We start from the raw sequence: 19,097 nt of genomic DNA, 5'->3' as shown, positions 1-19,097 counted from the left end.
TAACTCTCCCTTGTAAGTCCAACCAGCTTTTTGCCTTGCACTACTGTCCATGCCATTAATGGACCATAATGGGGAAAAAAAAACTGTTAAAATAGAACATCTTCGCAATCCCCAGCAGCACAAACCAAACCAAACTATGTAGGGGGAAGGGCATCTGGAAGGGCACTGATGCTGCATGCTCAGGGAAGTAGCAGGGCCTGTGGCTTCCAGCAGAGGGGAGAGGACTTCCAGAAGTGACTTCAACTCTCCAGGGGGCCTCAGTCCTGCCATCTGTGCAGGGAAGCGCTGAGGGTCACATGATGTAAGCGTACAAATCTGATAAAATGTGTACAATGGGAGGGAATATAATTTTTCAGGAGAGAGATTCTGTCCTTCATTCATATATTCCTGGGCTTGGCAGAGTGGTCCTGAGGGGCCAGGAGGAGGATAACCCCATTATGAGTAGCAGAGTGAACACTGAATAAATCCTGGGGGCTTTCCACTTGCCATGCATCTTCAGCACAACCGTTGTGTAAAGAAACTGAGGTCCTGATGGTTGAGCAGTTTGCTCATGTCCATAAAGTTTGTGGCCAAAGTTTGGTGCCACAGTCTCTCAACTCCATGGTAGGTAACCCTCCACCTGCACTCTGGGGACAAGATGGGGGTAGGGGTTGTGAGATAAGATGGTGCTTATACTCTTGGAATCTGGAGGTGGTCATCTGAGAAGGCTTGTAGGGAGACGAGATCAGTGATCTGACATGACTTCAAGATGGGTGCAATTCCAGATGGAGGTGAGTCCCAGGGGCTCTTTTTGGAGAAATCATCAGAGTTGTGAGAGTCACAGATCATTGACTAATCAGAAATCAGGGAATGGCTGACCAGTGTGTTGGATGGAGTCATTTATGTGAATGCCCAAGTTAACCAGTTTGATGACAAGATGCAGGGTCAAAAGGAAATCTGGGAAGTTAGGGTCCAAAACCCTTTGTACACTCTGGGGGAACTCTGGGGTTTTACAGGGAGAATCAGGGCAAATGACTAGTGAATATGTCCGAACTCCTTGAACCTCAGAAATACGGAATGTTGGGGAAAAGTTATGATGGCAGAGACCCAGTGTCCCTGACTTTGGTGCAGCCTGTGAGCTTGTTATTCACTCGCTCTGTGCTGCCTGAGCAGCTTCCAGTCATGAAAGGGAAACATGAAATAGAGGCCATTTCTAGAAAAATGCTTTAAGAAATATATAAGTTGAGGTTACAGCATAGTAGACAGGAAGACCAGTCATCCGCCAGCCATGGGCTGCCGCTGAGCTGGAGAGATTGCCACCCCAAAATGGTCTTGTGCCTCCTGACTATGTGAACTCCCTCTTCCCTGTCGCTTCCAGCCATTAATCACTCACCATCCCTTAGAAATGATTCTCCAAAGGACATTTAGATATAAAGAAATCTCAGCACAGAATATCCATCTTGGAGAAAAGGGGATATTTCGTTGCACTCTTGTGGCTGAAACTCCAGGCAAATCTCCACAAAGTTCCTGGGTTCTCCCCCTCTGCTGGCCCGTGGCAGCCCCGCCCTTCCCCACTTTGACCCCAGCTCTCCTTCAACCTTCACTCACAGAGCCCTTAGCAGGCCAGAGCATAAGCCGTCTCCCGCAACAGCGTTTCAGTTGAATGAACACAATCTCAGAGTGTTCACTTTTCCCAGTGCCTTTGTGCAGACTGCAGTCTGCACTGTACACAGAAAGTTCAGCTTTACCCTTTGGCTGGCTAACCCCATCAGCACTCCCTGTCTAGCCCCTTTCAGCACAGTCAGGGCAAGGGCTGCTCCGGCCCGGTCAGAATGTTTCAGGGCGCAATCTCCGTTGGCCCGATCAGCACCCCTTTGGGGGACAGCTCCGACCGGCCCTGATCAGCACACCGCGGCGGACAGCTCCTGCGGCCCCAGCCGGCGCGTCCGCCCCTACCACCAGCTCCGTCCAGACCGCGGACCCCGACTCTGCCTGGCCGACGCCTCGGGGTGCTCGCGCAGCTCTGGAGGCCGCACCCGCCTCCCCGGGAGCCTCCCCCTCCCACAGACAGCGCCCGGCAGCCGAACAGAGCAGCGCAGACCCGGGCCGGAGCGGTTCTCGGGCCTCGTCTAGGGCTCCGGCCTCACGCCTGGCCTGCTGACCCGCGGTCCACGAGCCCGCCCCGTCCAACGACCCCCTCGCGCCAGCCGCCTCGCCCCGAAACCGCCCCAGCCACACGCCGCCCTCCCCGACGGAGCGTGCTTCCCCCCCGACCTCGGCGGGACCTCCCACAGCCTCGGGCCCACTGCCCCAGCCGGGGTTCCGCCCTCCAGCCTGCCCTCAGCTCACCTCTGCAGCCTGAGTTCGAACCCCCAGTCTGCGTCCCTCCCACAGCCTCCGCCCGACCCCCGCCCCGGCACCTCCTGCCAGCCCGCGACCCACCCTGCGGCCGCCTCCCCGAGAGCCCGCGACCCACCCTGCGGCCGCCTCCCCGGGAGCCCGCGTCCGACCCTGCGGCCGCCTCCCCGAGAGCCCGCGTCCGCCCCCCGCCCCGGCCGCCTCCCCGAGAGCCCGCGGCCGCCCCCCGCCCCGGCCGCCTCCCCGGGAGCCCGCGACCCACCCTGCGGCCGCCTCCCCGAGAGCCCGCGTCCGCCCCCCGCCCCGGCCGCCTCCCCGAGAGCCCGCGGCCGCCCCCCGCCCCCCGCCCCCGCCTCCCCGCCCCCCGCGCAGGCCCCGCCCCGCCGCTGCCTCCCTCCCTCCCTCCCTCCCCCTGCGGCGCGGCGCTCGCTGCCGCGGTGTCCGGGCCGGGCGGCGAGGTGTGCCGCGGGCGGGTGTCGCAGGGCGTGTCACGAGGTGAGTGGGGAGCGCGGGGCCGAGCGCGGGAGCGGCCCAGGGCGCCGGTGGCCTCACCCCTCCCCCCCGCAGCCGGACGGCCTTTCCCGGGAAGATGGCGGATCGCGCGGAGATGTTTTCCCTCTCCACCTTCCACTCGCTGTCGCCGCCGGGCTGCAGGTACGCACTCGGCGTCCGCGGCCTTCGCGGCCGGCGCCTGCCATCGCCCTCGGCCGCGGCCGCGCCGCCCCCCACCTTCGTGGACCCCGGCCCCTCTCGGGTCCGCAGGCCCTGACCGCTGCCGCCCTTCCCCCACCCGCGGCTCAGAGCCCCTCCGTCTGGACCTCTGTCGCCCAGACCCAGGGACGCCCCCGTTCCCGCCGGACACTGCCGCACCCAGCCCGGCGGCTGATCTGTCAAGAGTGGGTCTCTGGACTGACCCGCTGAGAAGACAGCCCACCAGGCAGCGTGTCACACGGGCACAGGGTCTGTGCCTGGCAGTGTCCTTTTGGCCTTGCTGGGCTGCCTCCTTGGAGGCCCAGGCCTAGCCCAGAGGTCCCAGACAGGGAAAGAGTCGAAATCAAACCTGCAGCCCCGGAGGAAGGGATTGGGGTGGGAGCCGGGCGGACCTTTAGGTGCAGACCTGCCTGGAGGTGGGGGGGACAGAGTAGGCCAGACCCCTCCCTCTCCCTCTCCCGCTGCCGCAGCTTCCCCTCCCCCTCCTCCTGCTGGCTCTGGCTGACTCCCCAGAGGCTGAGGCTGTGACCCACTGGGGCCTGGAGCTTAGTGAGGAGGGGAGAGGGGGAGGGTGGCCCCTCTGGGTTGACAGGGCCCGGCGTCCTCTGGAGGGCAGAGCTTGGGGTCAAGATGATAGCAGGAGGTGGGCCTGGGAGTTGGGGGCCTCAGAGTTGGACTTCTCCCTCAACCCTTCCTCAGTATCACCTCCCAGCTGGGGAGTCCAGGGTCAGTGGCTCCCTGACCTGTGCCTCCTCCCCAGGCCTCCCCAGGACATAAGCCTGGAAGAATTTGACGATGAAGACCTGTCGGAGATCACCGATGACTGTGGCCTGGGTCTCAGCTACGATTCGGACCACTGTGAGAAGGTGGGGGAATGGGCTGGGAGCAAAGAACCTGGTCAAGGGAGGGAGGGCCTTGCTTAGGCTCTGCCTGGCCTTCACTTGGGGTTGGGGCAAGTCTGAGCTAAGCCTGGGCACAGGAAATCCTCTGATTGCTCCTGCCTTTTAGCTACTCGGCCTTGGGGCTTCCTCAGCATCAACACTGTCTTCCTAACACACTGGAAGCCTGGTGCTATGCAGGGCCTACAAAGGGGAGGTTGTCTTCACTCTGGTGCCCTCAGTCCCCAGATCACTTTCCAAAAGATCTAACACCTTCATCGACCATATCATCTGTCCCCTCTCTGCCCTGTCCCCATCTCTGCCGCCTCCATCTGTCTCAAAGCTCCACCCCTTAAATTTTTTTCTCCCCCTTCTGGTCCTCCTGTCTCCATGTTTCTGTTTCCATCCACTCTGAGCAACTGCTGTGTGGCAAGAGCTGGGCTTCCAGGTGCTAGGAGTGGAATAGGACAACTGCTTTGGGGGGCTTGCAGCCTAGCTGGGGAGAAGGGCATGTAGGAGCCAATAGCTCCTCAAGTGTCAGCAGCTGGATTCCCACTGGGACACAGGTTTGAAGACAGGGAAGAATACTTGATAGGACTGAGAGGCTTTTCAGAAGAAATGTCAGTCACGTCCTGAGGTTAGCAGGAGCCAGGCACATGGGGCAGAAAGGAAGATGCAGAAGAGGAATTGCTGGCAGAAGGATTGGCTATGCCAGAGGCCCTGGGGTTGGTGCAAACTTGGTGAATACTCGGAGTGCAGGCTGTCTCTTCATTTATGCATTCTTTTGCTACTTACTGAACATCCACTGAGCCTGAGGTGCTGTTCCCTAGGTGGGTGTACCAATGCACAACATGGGTATATCCTGCCCTGGTGGGGCTTGTGGCTTGGTGGAGGAGACAGACCAAAAACCATGCGCAGTGATTGTGAATCATGTGTTAAATGCTGTGAAGGGGGAAAAATGCTATGAAGGAAACAGAGTGCCAGGGTTAAATGTGATGGGGTTTTGACTGAGATAAGGCTTTAGAAGGTGGATTGGGGGTGCTATGGAAATATGTCACTCAGTCTCAGGAATTTGAATCTTTCTCAAGAAATGAAGCAATCCCTGTGCATCTTAAGCAGATCTCTAAAAACGTCCCTCTAGGGGCTGGGATTGTGGCTCAGCGGTAGAGCACTTGCCTAGCATGTGTGAGGCCCTGGGTTCGATCCTCAGCACCACATAAAAATAAATAAAATAAAGATTAAAAAAAAAAAATCACTCTGTTGGTGGGGGCCAGAGTGAACTGGAAGGAGGTCTCCAATGAGTTCTCCCTGCCTTTCCCTCTCTTGGCACTTGGGACCCAGGTCTCTGTTGCACTCTGACCCAGCCCTGCCCATCTCACTCCTTCTTGCAGGACAGCCTCTCCCTGGGACGCTCAGAGCAGCCGCACCCCATCTGCTCATTCCAGGATGACTTCCAGGAGTTTGAGATGATTGATGACAATGAAGAAGAGGAGGAAGAGGAGGAGGAGGAGGAAGAAGAGGAGGAGGAAGAAGAGGGAGATGGGGAGTGCAAGGAGGGAGGAGGACCTGAATCAGAGGCATCTATCCCAAAGCCCCTTATCCCTTCCCCTTCCCTGGAAGAGCCCCACAAGCACCGGCCCACCACACTTCACTTCACTTCTCTGGGAGCCCAGGTGAGGGTCCTGACTTGTAGCATCCCAGAGCTGAGCCTGATTCCTAGCACCTGAGATTCTGCACCCCATGGCAGCAAGTCCCCCCACCCCTGGAAACCGGAGCTCCTCCTTAGTCTGCTTTCTCGTCCCTCTGTTCCAGGACTCCCTGAATAACAATGGAGGCTTTGCCCCAGCGCCCCCAGCCTCCTGGCAGGAAACAGTGCTGTGCTCTCAGGCTCAGGAGATCCTTGGAGGTGAGGGGTGTGAGCCTGGTGGGGTGGGGGGCAGCTGCCTGCTACAAGGAGGACTGGCCAGTGGTGACTGATCCCTATCCCTGCCCCATAGAGCTCCCTGGCCCCCTCCCACCCGCGGAGGAGGGGCTCTGTGAAGAGCAGTCACCAGTGTGTCCGGGTTGTGACTGTGAAGGGAACCGGCCCCCGGAGCCCCAAGCGCCAGGTGGAGCTTCGCCCTCCTCGGATCCTGGCATAGAGGCTGACCTGAGAAGCCGCTCCAGCGGGGGCCACGGGGGCCGGCGCAGCAGCCAGGAGCTGTCTTCCCCTGGTTCCGACTTGGAGGAAGCCAGCGGCGTGCGCCTGGGGCGCATGATCTCATCCATCTCTGAGACGGAGCTGGAGCTGAGCAGTGATGGCGGCAGTAGCAGCAGTGGCCGCTCCTCGCACCTCACCAACTCCATCGAGGAGGCTTCCTCACCCGCTTCCGAGCCCGAGCCCTTGCACGAACCCCCGCGCCGCCCGGCCTTCCTGCCGGTGGGCCCTGATGACACCAACAGCGAGTATGAGTCGGGGTCCGAATCCGAGGCCGACCTCAGCGAGGACGCCGACTCGCCCTGGCTGCTCAGCAACCTGGTGAGCCGCATGATCTCCGAGGGCTCCTCGCCCATCCGGTGCCCTGGCCAGTGCCTGTCGCCCGCACAGCGCCTGCCTGGGGAGCCTGTGTCGCCGGCCGGGAGGGCCACGGAGGACTCCCAGGACCCCGACGCGGCCGTGGGGCCAGGCGTGGAATTGGTGGACATGGAGACCCTGTGTGGGCCCCCGCCGCCTGCCCCCGCCGCGCCTCTACCTGGCAGCGCACAGCCGGGGCCCTGCCTCTTCCTCAGCAACCCCACACGTGACACCATCACACCCTTGTGGGCCGCGCCTGGCCGCACCTCACGCCCTGGCCGTGCCTACTCTGCTGCCTGCTCGGAGGAGGAGGAGGAGGAGGAGGAGGAGGAGGAGGAGGAGGAGGAGGAGGCGGAGGACAGCCTGGGGCCCCCAGCGGGCAGGGGCACCGGCCCCGCAGCGCCGCCGCGGGACGCCTCGCTGGTCTACGATGCGGTCAAGTACACGTTGGTGGTGGACGAGCACACACAGTTAGAGCTGGTGAGCCTGCGGCGCTGCGCAGGCCTGGGCCACGACAGCGAAGAGGACAGCAGCGGCGAGGCCAGCGAGGAGGAGGTGGGGGCTGCGCTGCTAGGCAGTGATCAGGCCCCGGGGGATGCCTCTCCAGACAGTCCTGACCTCACCTTCTCCAAGAAGTTCCTCAATGTCTTTGTCAACAGCACATCTAGATCCTCCAGTGAGTGGAAGGTGGGGGAAGGAGGGTGGCCCAGAGGAGAAAGCACATCTTCTTGGCCCAGGTCCCATCTGGTCCCCCAAAGAACCCAGGTGTCCCAGGGACCAGGGTTGCCCATTATCCCAAAGCGCAGGGCTTGCCCTCCCCAGCCCTGTCTGTGGGCAAGGAGTTGGGGAGGGTCTACTCTGTCCCAGCCCCTGGTGGGCTGGGTTTTCCCTCCCTCTTTGGCTTAGGACACCCACAGAAACCTGTTGGAGGAAGGAACTTGGCTCAGTTCCCTGATGCTCCAGGCCTCCAGCATCCTCCAAAGCCAGGCCCGTGGAGCCCTTGCCTCTTCCCTGAGTCTGCCTCTCTCCTTCTCTGCCTCTTCTGTCTGTCTCAGGCACTGAGTCCTTTGGCCTTTTTTCCTGTCTGGTCAATGGGGAGGAGAGAGAGCAGACCCATCGGGCTGTCTTCAGGTATAGTTTCCCCTTTCTGTTGGTGATCCCTAGCTTCATTCCGCAAACCGGACACCTCAAGGCATGACCCAGCAGGCCTGCCCAACTTCAGTGACCTCTCCCCTCACCTCAGGTTCATCCCTCGCCACCCTGATGAGCTGGAGCTGGATGTGGATGACCCAGTGTTGGTGGAAGCTGAGGAAGATGACTTTTGGTGCCGGGGCTTCAATATGCGCACTGGGGAACGTGGTGTGTTCCCTGCCTTCTATGCCCACGCAGTGCCCGGCCCTGCCAAGGACCTGCTGGGTGAGGCCCCATCCCCAAGGAGCAGCTTATCTCCCCAGGCTCTCTCCATCACCCCCCTGACCTTACCCTTGTGACCCCCAGGGAGCAAGCGGAGCCCCTGCTGGGTGGAGCGCTTCGATGTGCAGTTCCTCGGCTCTGTGGAGGTGCCGTGTCACCAGGGCAATGGCATCCTGTGTGCAGCCATGCAGAAGGTCAGTTTGGAAATGAGGGTGGGCACAGGCTGGCTCAGTTCCCTGATGCTCCAGGCCTCCGACATCCTCCAGGGAGAGTGTGGGGGCAGCTCAGAGGTGGGTACCCTGGCCCTGATTCAGAGGCTGAGCAGACAGACCTAGGGCAAAGTGTGGCAGCTGTCCCCTCACCCCTGGGTGTCCATCTGCTGACTGGGTGCTCCCCTTTCCATTGGCACCTCCTCTTTAGCCAGTGCTCCTCCTGTCTGAAAGTCGAGACCAACTCTCAGGGCTCCTTCCCTAGGAGTCAGGTGCTCGCTTACTCATTTGCTCAGTGGACACTCAGTGAGTGCCTGCCCACCTGCCAGGCCTGGGACTGAGTTTGGAGGACAGCAGGAAGCAGGACAGATGAGTCCTGCATTCAGGGTTTACAGGTTTATTGGAACCAGGCAGTGAGAAACCAAGAATCAGAATTCCTGGCACTTGAGCCAAGAGGAGCGGCCTGGCAGAGGAACAGAGAGAGATAAGACAGAGCAGCGATTGGCTTGTCCTGAGGCCAAGGATGGATAAGACCACCCTCTCATCCTTCAGAATCATGTTGTATGGGTCTTTGGCAAGAGTCTTTGAGGGTCTAAAAAGAACAGAACCATAGTTTACCAGTGGGAGAGAGAGAAGCCCTTGTAGGCCCTGAAGACCTTCTTTCTCCACAACATTTTTCCTCAGATTGCTACTGCCCGGAAACTGACTGTCCACCTACGCCCTCCTGCCTCCTGTGACCTTGAGATCTCTCTGCGGGGGGTCAAGCTGAGTCTGAGTGGAGGAGGACCTGAGGTGGGGATGTGGGAGACTGGGGTCAGAGAGATACTGGCGCAGGGGAGTAAGAGGGTGTGGCCTAGGGGCAGGCTGGCAGGGATGTCCAGCAGTGGGGGCTCGCAGTGGCCACTGGTCTCTCCTGTCTAACTTTGGACACCTCTTTCTACCTCTGCTCTAGTTTCAGCGCTGCAGCCACTTCTTCCAGATGAAGAACATCTCATTCTGTGGCTGTCACCCCCGCAATAGCTGGTGAGAGCCTCACCTTCCCCTATGATCCCCACAAACCCCGAAGGTCACCTGTATTCCAGTCCCATCCCCACTCCTGAGAGTCCACCTATACCCATGTGGCACCTACTCTAAGCTGGACTCAGGAGACGTGGCTCCCATCTGGTCTGTGTGGGGGTCAGACACCCAGATGGGGAAGTGCCAGAGCGTCTTTGGGAGGTCTGGTGAACTTCTGAATGGACACCATTGGGAAGAACTGCAGAGATGGGTGAGTCCTTGTAGGACTCAGGGAAGCCAAGCTCAGATGATGACCAGGTGAGGGGTGGGGGAAGAGGATCAACCTGTTATGGGGCCAGCTGAGCCAAGGCCCTGGGGCTGCACTAGAGAGGGACACCAGGGCCCTGGACCTGGTATAAGAGGAGCAGGGAGGGTATAGAGGAGTAGCTGCAAGTGTCATGCAGACCTAGGCCCTTTTGACTGTGCCCAGGAGCTGGTGCTTCATCCCGATGGCAGTGAGGCCACAGAAGGTCCTATGGGAGGGTGTGCTATAGGCAGGTCAGCCAGCTGACTGGGACGGACTGCTATATAGAGGGGTTGGCCAGGTACTGCCAGCAGGAGACTGCCAGAGTGATCCAGGTGCCGTGTCATGGTGGAGCGTGGGCAGATGCAACAGGCATTTAGTGGACGGGACAGGCAGTACCTGCGTTGATTGGCTGTAGACTTAACCTGGAGGGCATCAAGGGTGATGTTCACTTGGGTGATGGGCACAGTGACCCACACACAGAGAAGATGTGGAGAGCAGTCAGCGTGTCTAGACTTCAGGAGAGAGACCTGGAGAAGGGTCTCATTTTGGAGCAGGTGGATAACTGAGACCATGAGGTGGGAAGAATGGCCAGGCAGAGTGAGAAGAGCAGAGAAGGGGGAGGAAGAGTTGCCATGGTGGGAGCAGTGGGTGGTTGGGGGCTGCTGGCTTCCTCCCCAGGCACAGACCCCAGCCTGCTGAGCCCCAGTGTCCTAGAGGGAGAGGAGCAGGACGCAAAGACAGAGCCAGCCAGAGGCTCAGAAGGACTAGAGGGAGATGGAGCAAGAATCCTCATGGTAGATACCATGCTGCCAGGCTGGGGCTCATGACAGGGGTCAGAGGGGTCATTTGGACTCGAGTGTGAAGAAAATGAAGGGGGCTGTCTCTTGGCTAGACAATGGTCAAGCAGCTTTGCATCTTCTCCACTGAGAAGGCTCCGTTGTTGAGACACTGCTCGGGGGTGAGAGATGGGACATAGTGCCAGGGCCAGACCAACCTGCAGGACAGTCCTAGGCACTGTTAGAGATGAAAAAGAGCCACCTGTCTCTCTTTAGAGGGACATTGTAGGAGCCACAAGCTTACGACGCCGTAAGGGGGACAGTGGCTCAGCTGCAGTTCCGTGGAAGAGAGATGTCATACAAGGGGTTGGGGTCGAGCTGTTGAGGTGGCCAGTGGGGAGGCGTGGGAGCTGCTGTCTTAACCAGACCCTTCTTATGTTTGTTGCTTCAGATCCCAGCCTAGTCCCTCACAGCAAGGAGCACTGAGGACATGGTGTTAGGGGACAGCCAACTCACTTCCTTGTGAGGCAGGCGGGAGAGCAGGAGTGCTGGGCATGCTGTGTGTGGATGAGGCAGGGATGTTAAGAGCACAGACTGCCTTGCCTACCTGCAGCACATCCACAGGATGTCCATTGTGTCCTTGAGCAAGACACTGATCTCTTTGCTCAGCTCTCTATCAGGACACGACCTCTTGAGGCTTTTGTGAGGTCTGTGAGTTTAGAAAGTGCTTAATACAGTGCCTTCCTAACATTAGTAAGCAATGTTTAAATGTTAACAACATGATTATGGGAGACAGGTCTTGTCTATGGACAAGAGGTCACATTGTCCTTGGAAATGATACTGTTGTGTGACTTCCCATCTGGTAGAACCACAGACCCAAAGCCATATGAGAGTGGATCTGGCTGGCCCAGGGTCAGTGGGATGGGGATCTGGAGTCATGCTGCAGGTCTGGCCGCCACTCCCTCAGAACAGTGGTCACTAGTGCTCTGGAAGAAGAGCATGGGGCCATGCAGGAAGGGTGTGTGTGACCCAAGTGGTTGGGAGGACAGTGCTTCCTCCAGTCGGAGCCCATGACGGAATCCAAGATGGTTCTAGAGTTGGGGTGACATCCAACACTGTGTCAGAGCTTGGAAAGGAGCTGGGTTTGCAGGGCCAGAGGTGGGACTGGACAACCCACGGGAGAGGCTGAATGAGGCAGAGCCAGCTCATCTGTCCCAGGCAGCCTCCGGGCAGGGTACGGGGAGGCTGCCTTGCTCCCTGTACATTGGAAGCCCTGGGCAAGGTGCTAACTCAGCATTAGCTCCCTTGGGTGCCCAGTACTGTGTTGGGGTGCCCAGAAAGGTGCCTTCAGATCTTGACATCATGACCCCACCCTCCTGTCCTCTGCTCTCCCCTCAAGCCCGTAGTTCCTGCCTCTTCTTTCCAGATCATTTGGGGTGCCTGAAGCTGGGTCAGTGCTCTGACACCTCCTCCCCAACTTCCCTGCAGCTACTTTGGCTTCATCACTAAGCACCCCCTGCTGAGCCGCTTCGCCTGCCATGTCTTTGTGTCCCAGGAGTCCATGAGGCCAGTGGCGCAGAGTGTGGGGTGAGTGGGGCCGTGGGTGGGTGTGTGGCTGAGTCTTGAGAGCCACAAAGAGGGAGACAGGTGCGTGGCCATGAGAGGTGGGACCTCGTGGTGGGAGAGTGGGGGGGGGGAGTCCGGTGGCGTGGATGTGACTGCAGGCAGGTGGGAGGGACAGACGCGGCCGGGGGGGAGCTGAGGACTGGTGCTTCTCCTGCAGCCGCGCCTTTCTGGAGTACTACCAGGAGCACCTGGCGTACGCCTGCCCCACAGAGGACATCTACCTGGAGTAGCCGCCCACGCCCTTGGCTCCTGCCCACTGCTCCAGTGCAGCCACCACTGGAGTGTCTTGAGGCCACTGTGGCTTTGGCAAGGACAGGATTGGGGGCACGTGGGACCTTAAGTTTGTGGGAGTTTCTGGGCTGGGAATTCTTGTCCTCAACCCCCAGGGAACGATCGTGGGAGCTGCGAGGCCACGGAGCCAGGCCCCCCGTTTCCTCTGATGCACCCTTTCTGACGCCCTCTCCTGTCCTGTCCCTGAGCCTCCTTTCCCTTCCTCTGTCTCATACCCTTTCTGTGCCTGCAGACCTTGCTCTTTGCCCTCTACTTTGGGGTCAGAACTTGGGGGTGAAGGAAGGCGAGGCTGGAGGTGGCAGGTGATGCCAAGCTCCCCGGGGATCCCCTCCTGCCCTTCCCCTGTGATTTATAAAGGAATCTTAATTTTTATAGTGAATCTCCAGGGATCATTCCATCCTTGACCACAGAGAGAGAGGGACCTCCACCCCCCAGGGAGTTTGGGGGGCACGGGAAAGGGTCCCCAAGAGAGCTGTGGGGCGACTAGGAGTGGTTCTTGATGCTCGCCCCAAAGTCCCCATGCTGCTAGGAGGAGGTGCCTGCCAGGCGCCCCTTCTCATCTGCTTTGCCGCTAACACCCCCTCAGTCCAGTGTGTGTCTGCCCTGCGTGCGATGCACCCTGTGTACATGGGCCCTGCGATGGCCTCAATAAACTCTGCTTGGTGTGACCCTGGCTGTTTCTAAGGGGTGCTGAGATCCGGGGTGCCCAGATGCTGCCTGTGGTGGTAGACACGAAGACTCCAGGGCAAGGGCTCCTGGGAAAGAAGCACCCTTTAGTGCTTTCTGAAGTTCTGGAGGCCCGAACAGAGATTCTCTGCAAACACACTTGATGGGCCGCCGAAGACGTCCAGGCCAGAGAGGGAAGGCATTTACAGCATCCTGCGTCCTTCCCATGTGAGGGTTGAGTGGCCCAGACTCCTTGAAGACACTCCACTGAGACCTTAAAACTGTTAGTTTAGAACCCCTCTAAGAAGACCAGAAGAAAAGAGGTGACTGCTTTTCACTGTACCCAGCTCCCCAGCAGGCGTCCACATGAAAGTGGGCATCAGGGTGGGCCAGTGTTCCTCCCGCTGAGACCAAAGTGTAACAGTGGTGGCCAGAGGACATCAGGTGAATCTGAGTCAGTGTGTGACTTCAGTGAGAAGGAAGAAGTGGACAGAGGAGTGTTGAAAGTTTACTACAGGATATTTACAAGTTTGGGGCTGCGGTGTGGCTCAGGGAGAGCGTCTGCCAGGCATGCATGAGGCTTGGTTCCATCCCAAATACTGCAAAAAATAAAAAATTAAAAATGATAAGTTCTGCTTGTAAAAACCACACATCTCTACTAAAATACCCTTGGTGAGCCAACAAATAGAAAAAGAGGGTTTGTGTGACTTCAGTGAGTGACAGCACAGGTGGATCTGAGTCAGTGTGTGACTTCAGTGAGTGACAGCACAGGTGGATCTGAGTCAGGGAGTGACTACAGTGAGTGACAGCACAGGTGAATCTGAGTCAGTGTGTGACTTCAGTGAGTGACAGCACAGGTGGATCTGAGTCAGGGTGTGACTTCAGTGAGTGACAGCACAGGTGAATCTGAGTCAGGGTGTGTGACTTCAGTGAGTGACAGCACAGGTGGATCTGAGTCAGAGTGTGACTACAGTGAGTGACAGCACAGGAGGATCTGAGTCAGGGTGTGTGACTTCAGTGACTGACAGCACAGGTGAATCTGAGTCAGGGTGTGTGACTTCAGTGAGTGACAGCACAGGTGAATCTGAGTCAGTGTGTGTGACTACAGTGAATGAGCACAAGTGGATCTGAGTCAGGGTGTGTGACTTCAGTGAGTGACAGCACAGGTTAATCTGAGTGAGGGTGTGACTACAGTGAGTGAGCACAAGTGGATCTGAGTCAGGGTGTGTGAATTCAGTGAGTGACAGCACAGGTGGATCTGAGTCAGGGTGTGACTTCAGTGAGTGACAGCACAGGTGGATCTGAGTCAGTGTGTGACTTCAGTGAGTGACAGCACAGGTGAATCTGAGTCAGTGTGTGTGACTACAGTGAATGAGCACAAGTGGATCTGAGTCAGGGTGTGTGACTTCAGTGAGTGACAGCACAGGTGAATCTGAGTCAGTGTGTGACTTCAGTGAGTGACAGCACAATTGGATCTGAGGGTGTGTGACTTCAGTGAATGACAGCACAGGTGGATGTGAGTCAGGGAGTGTTACATCAGTGAGTGACAGCACAGGTGGATCTGAGTCAGTGTGTGACTTCAGTGAGTGACAGCACAGGTGGATCTGAGTCAGTGTGTGACTTCAGTGAGTGACAGCACAATTGGATCTGAGTCAGGGTGTGTGACTTCAGTGAATGACAGCACAGGTGGATCTGAGTCAGTGTGTGACTTCAGTGAGTGACAGCTCAGGTAGATCTGAGTCAGGGTGTGACTTCAGTGAGTGACAGCACAGGTGGATCTGAGTCAGTCAGGGTGTGACTTCAGTGAGTGACAGCACAGGTGGATCTGAGTCAGGGTGGTACTTCAGTGAGTGACAGCACAGGTGGATCTGAGTCAGGGTGTGACTTCAGTGAGTGACAGCACAGGTGGATCTGAGTCAGGGTGTGAATTCAGTGAGTGACAGCACAGGTGAATCTGAGTGAGGGTGTGACTTCAGTGAGTGACAGCACAGGTGGATCTGAGTCAGGGTGTGAATTCAGTGAGTGACAGCACAGGTGAATCTGAGTCAGGGTGTGACTTCAGTGAGTGACAGCACAGGTGGATCTGAGTCAGGGTGTGACTTCAGTGAGTGACAGCACAGGTGGATCTGAGTCAGGGTGTGTGACTTCAGTGAGTGACAGCACAGGTGAATCTGAGTCAGTGTGTGACTTCAGTGAGTGACAGCACAATTGGATCTGAGTCAGGGTGTGTGACTTCAGTGAATGACAGCACAGGTGGATCTGAGTCAGTGTGTGACTTCAGTGAGTGACAGTACAATTGGATCTGAGTCAGGGTGTGTGACTTCAGTGAATGACAGCACAGGTGAATCTGAGTCAGGGTGTGACTTCAGTGAGTGACAGCACAGGTAGATCTGAGTCAGGGTGTGACTTCAGTGAGTGACAGCACAGGTGGATCTGAGTCAGGGTGTGACTTCAGTGAGTGACAGCACAGGTGGATCTGAGTCAGGGTGTGACTTCAGTGAGTGACAGCACAGGTGGATCTGAGTGAATGCACCAAGACTCAACCAAGTGTTTGTGACAGAGCACTGCTGCAGTGAATTGCAGCTCCTTCTTCTTTGCGTGGTAGGTGGACACAACACCTTTGTTTTATTTTTGTATTGGAACCCAGTCCCTCAGTGGTGCTAGGTGAGCACTTTACCACTCAGCCAGAACCCCAGCTTCTTAGTCACGGAAAGAACATCTCCCATGTCAGGAAGCCACCGGACACCTTGCTCTCCTTAGGCAGCAGTGTCCTTTGGTGCGCACCCTGGAAAGCCTCACCCCGTCCTGCGCAAGCTGCACCCCTCCAGCTGAGAGAAGTAAAGTCTTGTGCTGGGCTCCTGCACCCTGCCTGACCCCTTCTCCCCTGCCTGCCTTCATGCCTCATGGCCCCGGCTTCCCCCCTCTTGGGACTGCTGTCCCTCCAGCATATCTCCTGAGCTTCTACTTCTCTCTTCCTGACTGGCCTTGGTGCAGCTGTTGGACTTGCTCTGTGTCCTTTGCTTCCTGGACCCCTCACCTCCTTTTGTCGACCCCTCCACATCCTTTGGTTGCTGGACCCCTCACCTCCCGGTTTTGGCTGCACCCAGTCCTTGGCTTGCTGAACGTGTGAAGCACAGGGTTTGATCCTCAGCACCACATAAAAAAATAAAATTTTTTATTGAAAATTGAGTTGTAGATGGACACAATACCTTTATTTTTTTATGTATGTTTTATGTGGTGCTGCCCTGTGCCTCACATGTGCTTGGCGAGTGTTCTGCCACTGAGCTAAAACCCCAGCACCATTCCTGATGTTCTTGTTTAAAGCAATGAATGTGGGCCAGCAGGACATTGTGGCACACACCCTCTAGTGACTAAGGAGGCTGAGGTAGGAGGATCACAAGTTTGAGGCCAGCCTCAGCAACTTAGTGAGAGCCTAAGAAACTTATTGAGACCCTGTCTCAAAATAAAAAATAAAAAGGGCTGGGGATATAGCTCAGAGTAGTGAAATATCCCTGTATTCAATATCCAGTACCAAACAAACAAACAAACAAACAAAAAACCCATATCTGATTAATAGAGTTCACTAAATTGAAGTATATTTGTCCAATTGAAATATTGGGCAGACATGAAAAGGTGTGCTTATTAACATTTTGTAAAGGTACAGAAAATATTTTTTATACCATTAGAGAAAGTGAATACACAGAATCATACCTAGAAGCTAGGCTGTGTTGAAACCTACTGAAAGGAAACGTGACAAATATTGAAAGTTGAAGCTGAAGGAAAACCCGGACCATCCCTCCAGTTTCACTTGCTTGCAGTGATTTGTGGTGTCCACCCAGCTCTGAGGTCAGTTAGCCAAGCCTCACACCCCCATGCAGTGGCCGGGTGCCCAAGCTGCTTCTCAGAAACCTAGAGTAGCTCAAAACGGTCGAAACCACTGGCCCTTCCTTTGGGTCGGGAAGGTGCGTGATGGGCCAGCTCTTCACACCTCGCCCTCTAGGGCCACGGCCTTCTGCAGAGGAGCGCTGGGGAGCGGGTGAACTGGTGGCTCAGCCCCACTGCGCCATGCCCTCGCCTCCAGCAGCCTTCCTCGTGACCTGTGTCCCCCATACCTGCCGCAGCCCCATCCTTGGGGAGGCAGGTTTGAGTCCCCCACCCCTGGAGCACACTCAGCACCTCCTAAATAAAGTCTTACTCTTCCACAAACTCACCTTAGTGGTTGGCATCCTGTGTGGTGCTGGGTGACTGTCGTGATGAGGCCGAGCTGAGCAATGAAACCGTCTGGATTGCTTTTAGCATTATGTACTGAGGTGGGAGGACCACAAGTTTGAGGTCAGCCTCTGAGACTCTGTCTCAAAATAATAAATAAAAACTACTGGGAATGTAGCTCCATGGTAGAGTACCCCTAGGTTCAGTCCTCAATACTGAAGAGAAAAAAAAATCTGAAAATATAACCAGTAAGGTAAAACAAATACTGTCTACAAGAAGTGGATCGTGTGATGGGTGTAACTGTGAAGTACGCAGTTGCCTGTGTCTTCGGTGAGAGACTTTTGTCCTCATGATTGCATGGAGGCTGCTGTGCCTCCAAGCCTTATGCTCAAATTCCAGGCAGAGGGAAATGTAAGAGCAAAGGAAGGGGCAGGTTCACAGAGCTGGCTTCAGAGGGTTGGGCAAGAATGAGGCTGGTGCCTTCCTGAGACCTTCACCTGAAGGATAGGAGGAAATGCATCTTCTGGCTCCAGCCCATGGTGTGAGGGCTGCCTGCAGGGTGTTCACCCTCTGCCCCCTGAGCACTTCACATGCCAATGGAGGAGGGAGGGAAGAAGAAGGTCCTGGGACCACCCACCCACCACTGAAATTAGAAGACCTCCACCCAGCTTCTGATCCACCAAAGCTGAGCTACAGGTTCCACGTCTTCAGGAAGCCTGGCAAAGACCTTCCGCCCACCAAGCAGGTGATGGGGAAGTAAACAGCACCTTCAAAGAGAGGATGTTAGGAATGTTGCCGCAGTGTTTAGCAAAGTGCACTGTAGCCCTGAAATAGCAGTCATGATCTGGTCACATTTGGTTTTCAGGTGCAGATGTGGATTTCGCGTGGACATGTGAGATGCGAGGTGAGGGTAGGCCAGGGGTTGACATGCTGCTCCGGAACCCGAGTGATGTTTTATGTACGGTATAAAACCCAACATTCAGCGCCCACAGCCTGCTCACATCCTGGTTGTTATCCTGCAGCACCTCAGGCCACGAACCTGGTCTCGGAGTCCAAAATTGGCCTGTACTGACTCCAGTGCGCCCTCATATCTGTGAACGTAGAGGTCTCACATGAATTGCCTGGCAGAATGGAAGATGAAATAATGCATCTCAAGATAGTTGCACTGTTGTCTGAGCTAAAGACAGCATGATGAATTTGCTTTTGCTCCTCCTTTTCCTTCTTTTTTTTTTTTTTTTGTACTGGGGATTGATCCCAGGGGTGCTTTACCATTGGGCTACATCCCCAGCACCACCCCCTCTTTATACTAATTTTGAGATAAGGTCTCCATAAGTTACCCAGGCTGTCCTTGAATTTGTGATCCTCCTGCCTCAGCCTCCTGAGTCGCTGCAATTACAGGCGTGCACCCCTGTGCCCTGCCACTTTGCTTTTTCTTGTATCCTTTGTGCACATTTGGAGCAAGTGGGAGAGGTGGATCCCATGTCTACCTGGTGTGTTTTCCCGTGCCACCTCTGCAGAACCCATCTCTGTGGAATCTCAAGCATCCATGCAGACAGAATCTGCTACCTGGACTCTGTGGCCTATAGTCCAGGCCTTCAGGAGTCTGGAGGCTTTGTATGGAGTGGGCCTGACTGTCCCTCAGGGTATCTGGCAGCCTTGTGCTGGGTGGGTCAGCTGAAGGACATGGAAGGGACTCTGAAGAAGCCCCAGGTTCACAGGCTCTGTCCTTCCACTCCCATCTCAGGACTGGATCGCTGAGCTCACACTGGGAGGGTCCCAATTCAGGTATCCATCCATTCAGAGTAGCAGAGAAGAAAAAGGTCACATGGCTCCCAGGACGGCACATCCCCCAGGAAGGGGTGGCAAGAGTGGCACAGGCAGAGATCCCCAGGAGGTGACCTCCCACCCTCCACCACAGATGGCAGGCACATTTTTATGCTGAACCCATGTGTCAGTAGAGTTCCTTGATGGCAGGGGCCGTGTCCAGTTTGTCCAGCTCCTTTCACCCTGAACACTTTGGGATTAGGGATTAGGAACCTGCAGTGTAATTATTTAGCTGCCTCTTGTGCCGATTAGCATTCTATGATCACAACCATAGAGACTGATTCTGAGTAATTTAATCAA

General features: G+C 56.4%; 1 protein-coding gene across 1 annotated transcript; it reads left to right on the top strand.

The window, feature by feature from the left end:
• Positions 1-2,776: 2,776 nt before the first annotated feature.
• On the top strand, positions 2,777-13,352 carry Mapk8ip2 (mitogen-activated protein kinase 8 interacting protein 2). The gene is made up of 12 exons (XM_027953189.2): positions 2,777-2,991; positions 3,809-3,914; positions 5,318-5,599; positions 5,739-5,832; positions 5,924-7,156; positions 7,536-7,611; positions 7,724-7,896; positions 7,978-8,087; positions 8,787-8,894; positions 9,055-9,125; positions 11,670-11,768; positions 11,965-13,352. The coding sequence occupies exons 1-12, from the start codon at positions 2,927-2,929 to the stop codon at positions 12,035-12,037; spliced, it is 2,490 nt and encodes an 829-aa protein (XP_027808990.2). The 5' UTR covers positions 2,777-2,926; the 3' UTR covers positions 12,038-13,352.
• The last annotated feature ends 5,745 nt before the right edge of the window (positions 13,353-19,097 follow it).

This window comes from Marmota flaviventris, chromosome 3, assembly GCF_047511675.1.
Source record: "Marmota flaviventris isolate mMarFla1 chromosome 3, mMarFla1.hap1, whole genome shotgun sequence".
NCBI classification, from domain to species: domain Eukaryota; kingdom Metazoa; phylum Chordata; class Mammalia; order Rodentia; family Sciuridae; genus Marmota; species Marmota flaviventris.
Note: the sequence above shows the minus strand (reverse complement) of the source record. Positions and strands in the feature narration are given on the sequence as shown.

Bases quoted from the DNA above. Each gene is read 5' to 3' on its own strand.
- Mapk8ip2 (XM_027953189.2), top strand. From the start codon at position 2,927: ATGGCGGATCGCGCGGAGATGTTTTCCCTCTCCACCTTCCACTCGCTG. The intron at 2,992-3,808 runs GTACGCACTCGG...CCTCCTCCCCAG, and splicing joins CTGTCGCCGCCGGGCTGCAG to GCCTCCCCAGGACATAAGCC. The intron at 9,126-11,669 runs GTGAGAGCCTCA...ACTTCCCTGCAG, and splicing joins TGTCACCCCCGCAATAGCTG to CTACTTTGGCTTCATCACTA.